Source organism: Elephantulus edwardii, unplaced genomic scaffold (assembly GCF_000299155.1).
Source record: "Elephantulus edwardii isolate Elephantulus edwardi_28Jun2011 unplaced genomic scaffold, EleEdw1.0 scaffold00184, whole genome shotgun sequence".
Taxonomy (NCBI): Eukaryota; Metazoa; Chordata; class Mammalia; order Macroscelidea; family Macroscelididae; genus Elephantulus; species Elephantulus edwardii.
Window position 1 is genome coordinate 1,618,988 of NW_006399934.1, and position 5,646 is coordinate 1,624,633.

The 5,646-nt window shown below is 53.9% G+C and overlaps 2 protein-coding genes across 2 annotated transcripts in view; one reads left to right on the forward strand and one right to left on the reverse strand.

Moving 5' to 3' along the window:
- Positions 1–523, forward strand: part of TNXB (tenascin XB) — a 77,954-nt gene extending 77,431 nt beyond the window's left edge. The window contains 1 exon segment of the mRNA XM_006896260.1: positions 422–523. Coding sequence (XP_006896322.1) covers positions 422–523 — 102 coding nt within the window.
- Positions 524–734: 211 nt separating this feature from the next.
- On the reverse strand, positions 735–3,203 carry LOC102859217 (steroid 21-hydroxylase-like). The gene is made up of 10 exons (XM_006896261.1): positions 3,002–3,203; positions 2,833–2,922; positions 2,551–2,705; positions 2,359–2,454; positions 2,157–2,258; positions 1,967–2,053; positions 1,638–1,838; positions 1,257–1,435; positions 1,066–1,169; positions 735–985 (listed from the first exon to the last, which is right to left on the reverse strand). The coding sequence occupies exons 1-10, from the start codon at positions 3,201–3,203 to the stop codon at positions 735–737; spliced, it is 1,467 nt and encodes a 488-aa protein (XP_006896323.1).
- Positions 3,204–5,646: the final 2,443 nt, after the last annotated feature.

A 5,646-nucleotide genomic window follows, 5' to 3' on the forward strand; every position in this document is an offset into this window, starting at 1 on the left:
GGGTCCCATCAGGTGAGGGGTCCCATCTGGTGAGGGGTCCCATCAGGTGAGGGGTCCCATCTGGTGAGGGGTCCCATCAGGTGAGGGGTCCCATCAGGTGAGGGGTCCCATCAGGTGAGGGGTCCCATCAGGTGAGGGGTGGCAATGTGGACTGGGGTGGTTGGGGTTCACTTCTCGTGGATGCATGCTTAAACCCAGCAATATGACTGCATTGCAGTTAACTGAGAATTAGTAAACCAGATGCCTCAGACCGTCCACCTTTGAACTGGGATAATAATGCTAACTTCACAAGTTATTATAAGAAGATTATTTATTAGATTCCAAGGACCACCTCGGGATTAAGCCTCAATCCTTTGCAGTTGAGGGTGATGTGGGAGGCAGGCGGGGGAGAAGGTCCACTGATGTCTAACTCGGTTCTCAGGGAATGAGCTGGTATCACTGGAAGGGCTTCGACTTCTCAGTGCCCTTCACGGAAATGAAGCTGAGGCCAAGAAGCTACCAGCCCCCAGTCCGAGGAGGCTAAGCCGCCGCCCACCTCTCTGGGCCCCAACACGACTGCGAGCACTGAGGGGTCGCACTGGGAGAAGAGCCAGGGGCCGCCTTCACCCTCCCGCCACCGGGGGGCGCCTTCTCCGCCCGCGATCTCACAGCACTATGTTTACAGGGGGGAGGGGAGGGGGTTGTACGGGAGCAATAAAAAGAGAAACTGAGGCGCGTCGGTCATTGGCGCTCTGTCAGGCCCGGGGCACCGGCGTCCGGGGCTGCAGCAGCACCTCGAAAGGCTGCATCCACAGGGAGGTGCTCTGCTTGTCCAGCGGCTGCAGCGAGGGCGGGTGGCCTGCCGCCGGCAGCAGCGTGAAGGCTCGAAGCAGCTGCGCCAGCACCACGAAGATCTCGAGGCGCGCTAGCGGCTCCCCCACGCACACGCGCGCCCCGCAGCCGAAGGCCAGCGCTCTGGAGGGCGCGCCCGGCTCCAGGAAGCGCTCTGGGGACAGGCGACGGACTGGGGTCAGGGTGGCCCCGACCCCCCCTAACCCTACCATCACCGTCGCTGCCCGCACCTACCGGGGCGGAACTCGTGCGGCTGCTCCCAGATGGCATCGTCCAGGTGGGCGCCCAGGAGGTTGGGGATGATGGTCATGCCCTCGGGGATATCGTAGCCCAGGATGCTGGGGGAGGGACGGAGTCAGAGGCCGACCAGGACCCCCGTTCAGGGACCCACCTATCCCCAGGGGTCCCCAGCCCTCGGAAGCCACCTGCTGGGCCGCGTAGTGCGGTGGGGCAAGGCCAGGGGCACAGAGGACCGCAGGCGCAGCACCTCGGCGATGGTGGCGTTGAGCAAGGGCAGCCGCGTGCGATCCTTGTACTGGACCCAAGAATTGGGGACCCTGGGGCCCAGCTCTCGGTCCAGTTCCTCCTGCAGTCGCCACTGAATCTGGAAAGTGAGAGAAGCTTGCTCACATCATTGTTGGAACTACCCGCCCCTGGCTACACCCCTAGCATGATCCACATGCGGCTCGGGAGAGGGTGCCCCCTTTGTGCTCCATCAGCCAATGGTGGACGCATTGCTCGGAGCCAAGCAGGCTGCTCTACCCAGCCAGACTGCCATGAGCCTTTATGCCCACGCCTGGGCACACCTCAGGGTGATGAAGCAAGAACGCCACTGCCCAGGAGAGGGTGCTTGCTATGGTATCCGTGCCACCGATGAACAGGTCCACCATAGCCATGTGCACGTGCCCTTCAAGAAGCTGCCCAGCTCCTCCTTCCACTCTCTGCTTCTTCATCTCTTGCAACATGTAGTCTGTCATGTCCCTCCACTGACCTACCACGAGGCTATCCTGGGGAAAGGAAGGGTGGGGTTAGGGTCCAGGCTGGAGTGCAAAAGGCTAGGAGTAACAACAAGTCTAAGTCTGAGGAGGGCAGATCCTGGAGAACCTGCAAAGCATGGTGGGAGCACAGTTCCCACCTTGTGCTGCCTCAGCTGTTCCTTCACCATGTGGTCCCTCCTCTTTATAATCCTCTTCAGCTTCCACAGAACTGGGTTAGGGAAGAACTAGGGCAAAACGTAAGCTCATGTAGCAGCTGCTAAGGAAGCCTGATCCCTTCCCCATCATTGTGATGCCAGGGCCTGGGATGTCCCGGCTCTGCCTCCTCACCCTGAGAAAAGGAACAATGTCCAAAATGAGGATGGACCAGTGGTGCCAGGTGCTTAACAAGTCCTGAATGCAGTCATGAAAGGCGCGCACCATGGAGTCCTCCTACCAGAAAAGGAGGGAACCCTTTCTGTTCAGGACCAGGAATGGGTCAGGGAGGGGTTGAAGGTGGGATGGAGGTGTGTGAGGACAATGGAGCCTGAACCTTGTTTCCAAAGGTGAGGTAGCAGATGATGGTGCAAGTGAGGAGTGAGAATTCCTTATGGATGGCCAGGGGGGCACCAGCCTGAGCTTGCATGCGCTGTGAAGAAAGGACATGTCCTAGACAGGCCAGAGGGCTTCTGGGAGAAGTGAGGCTGACTTCACCTCTGGGGCGGATGCAGGGGGTCAGACTCACCTCACAGAACTCCAGTGTCAACTCCTGCACGAGGGGCTCCATGGAGTTTCTCATGCTCAGCAGGAGGGCTGACCGGATGAGCTTCTTGTGAGCCTTCCAGAGTGGAGAGTAGTCCCCTACTGACAGGTCCTGATTATTCTGAGACACCATCTTGACTGTGGGGTGACAATGAAAAGGGCAGTTACTGAACCAAGAAAGCCAAGGCCCCAGCCGTTCCCCTGAGCTTCACACTCTGCCTCCTCCAGCCCCCATTTCTTCTCAAGAAATGCCCCTATCCCTTACAAGATGGTGTCTGGGGTCTGCCAGCAAAGTCCACCCACTTCTTGACCATGGCCTCCTCAATGGTCTTCTTGGAGTTCAGTACCACCACCTCTGGGGAAGAACCAGAGCTGAGTGTCAGCAGGGAGAGGACCCAGATGGCCCGTTTGTGTGGGAGGGAGGAGCCACTCACCCTGCAGCCCCAGGCGGACCCGGTAGACAGGCCCAAGCTTCTGAGTCAGGCCAAGCAGGTGGATGGGGAGGTTAGGCTGCAGCAGATGAAGGAAGCCAGGGGCGAGAGGTGGGAGGTGGAGGGTCCTGAGCATCCACTGGCCCCATAGCAGGCGAGCAGCAGCCAGCAGGGGCAGCAGTAGCAGTAGTGCGAGGAGCAGCATGGCCAGTGACCCACACAGAGGCAGCCACTTAAAGCTTTTCAGCCTCTGCCAACCTGCACTGCTCCTTGGACTGTTTTGGGGCCTCTTTGGTCCCTCCTATCAGGTGCTTCTGAGGATCCTGCCTATGGAGGGGAAATGACGTAGTCCTGAAATGATACCAGTTATTTTTGACCTTGGAAACTCTCATTTCAAAAACCTCCCCATCTATCAGAAGACAGGAAGGAATGACAACCTTGACCTTCCTCTGGAGAAGAATTTTCTCTGGCTCTATATCAAGCAGCCAGGTCAATGCAGCCCAGTCCTTCCACTAGCCTTGGGCTAATTTGTGTCTACAAAGTCTGTCCCAGACACAGTCAGCCACTTCTAGGATACCTTTCAGAATTTCCTGAATAGAATGTTTTATTTTAAAAAAAGCCACAAAACCAAAATCACCCCCCAAACCATCAAAATCCAGTGTGGCCCTGTGCTCTGGTCTGCTTAGAGTATAATTCTTACCACTTTCAACCATATTGGGGAAGTAAAGAATTACACGACCTATTTTGAAGCACTTAGCACACACCATACAGTTCTTTTTTTATTTTTACTTTTATTTTTATTTTCATACACGTTCTTCACTTGTGTTAACTGAACGAAACCTCACACCTAGGTTGTGGGATCAATATTATCATGAGTGACTTGCACACAAATGAACATACAGCTATTAAGTGGTGGAGTTCAGGCTTTAGTGATCTGTCTGCAGAACCTGTGCTTTAAACCATCGAGAGCTTGCTCCTCTCTTTGGTTGCAAGGGAAAAGAGACCAGCTTGAGCTGACTTGAACCAAAATCGAGACTTGTTATATGCATGCAGGATTGTCTTACAGATCCCAAGGACAGGAAAACAGGAAAGGGGATCTCATTGGCCTTGGAAGGTCAAGGAGGGGGGAAATCCCTAGGGGGATTGCAATTTGCTTGCTCGCCTGTCTCTCTTCCTCCCTCACCTTCTCTACCATTCCCTGCTCCAACCCCCACCCCCATTTCCAGCCTCACCCCCACGCGTGGTGCAGCATTGCCTGTGGTCACAGGGTACAGTACAGGCCCAGTCTCAGGGAGAATGTGAATGAATTCTAGGGACAACCGAGCATGTCTATCAGCTCTAAAGTCATCCAGGAAGAATTTAATGACCACAAGTGGTGCCAGGGGTCCACTTCTCAGCCTGGAAGTTATAGCCACAGGAGTGGGCTCTCTTGGGAGAGGTGCTCATCAGGGGGCCCATTTTGTGGGTGAGGAGGTAATTGAGAGGCTTAGAGGAGAGGCTTAGGAAGTTGTTATTGCTGTTACGTGACATCGACTATGACTCAGTGACCCTACAAACAACGCCCTATCCTGTGCCACCCTCGCCATGTCTGCTATATCTGAATCCAATGTTACAGTCCATCCATGTCAGTCCATCTCATTGAGGGTCTTCCCTTCCTTCACTGACCCTCAACCTTTCCAAACATGATGTCCTTTTCAAAGGACTTCACCTCCTTAAAGACATGGCCAAAGTATGTGAGACAAAATTTCACTCTCCTTGTGTCTAAGGAGCACCCTGGTGGCACCCTCTCCAAGACACATTTGTTTACTCAGCCTGTTAGGTGCTGTCAGTTTGGCTATCATTCACAGCAACCCCAAAAGATCTAAATCTTGCCCTATCCTGTGCCTCCTCATGATCTCTCTCCTGCCCAAGCCCACAGTGGTAGTCGCTGCTCAATCCATCCTGTTTAGGGCCTTCCTCTCTCACCAACCCTCCACCTTCCCTCGCATGCTATGTGTAAGGATTGATTCCTCCTGACACTACCTACACCCAAAGTAAGTGTAAAAGTTTCATCATCCTTGCCTCTAAGGCACACTCTGGCAGCACTTCTTTCAAGACAAATTGTGTGTATGTGTGTGTGTGAGATGTTATGTGCTGTTGAGTTGCTTGTGACTCATAGTGACTCTATGTACAATAGCCCTAAACCCTGCTCTATCCTGTCCCAATTTTACTGCCTCTGACACACCTACCCCCATTATCCCAGTCACTGAGTCAGTCATTCCATCGCATCAAGGGTCTTCCTCTCCTGAACTGTCCCTCCACCCTCCCAAGCATGATGTCCCTCTCCAAGGACTGGTCCCTCCTTGCCACATGTCTGAAGTATGTCAGATGAAGCTTCAGAATCCTTGCCTCCAAGCAGCAGGTAGTCTATGGTATATTCAACACTATTCACCAACACAGTTCAAATGCACTGATTCTTCTTCAGTCTTCCTTACTCATCCCCCAACTTTCAGATGCATGGAAGCAAACGAAAATTCAAGGTTCACCTTAGCCTTTAAACTAACATCCTGCTCTTTAGAACTTTGGATAGGTCTTTGACAGCCAATTTCCCCAGGGCAACACATTTGATTTCTTGACAGCTGCTACCAAGACTGTTTGGGTTTTTTTTT

Excerpts from the sequence above, each read along its gene's own strand:
- LOC102859217 (XM_006896261.1), bottom strand. The coding sequence starts at position 3,203 with ATGCTGCTCCTCGCACTACTGCTACTGCTGCCCCTGCTGGCTGCTGCT. Across the intron at positions 2,259-2,358 it reads ACCTCACCTTTGGAAACAAG|GAGGACTCCATGGTGCGCGC; the intron begins GTTCAGGCTCCA and ends CTTTTCTGGTAG. Across the intron at positions 1,170-1,256 it reads CGCACTACGCGGCCCAGCAG|CATCCTGGGCTACGATATCC; the intron begins GTGGCTTCCGAG and ends TCCCTCCCCCAG.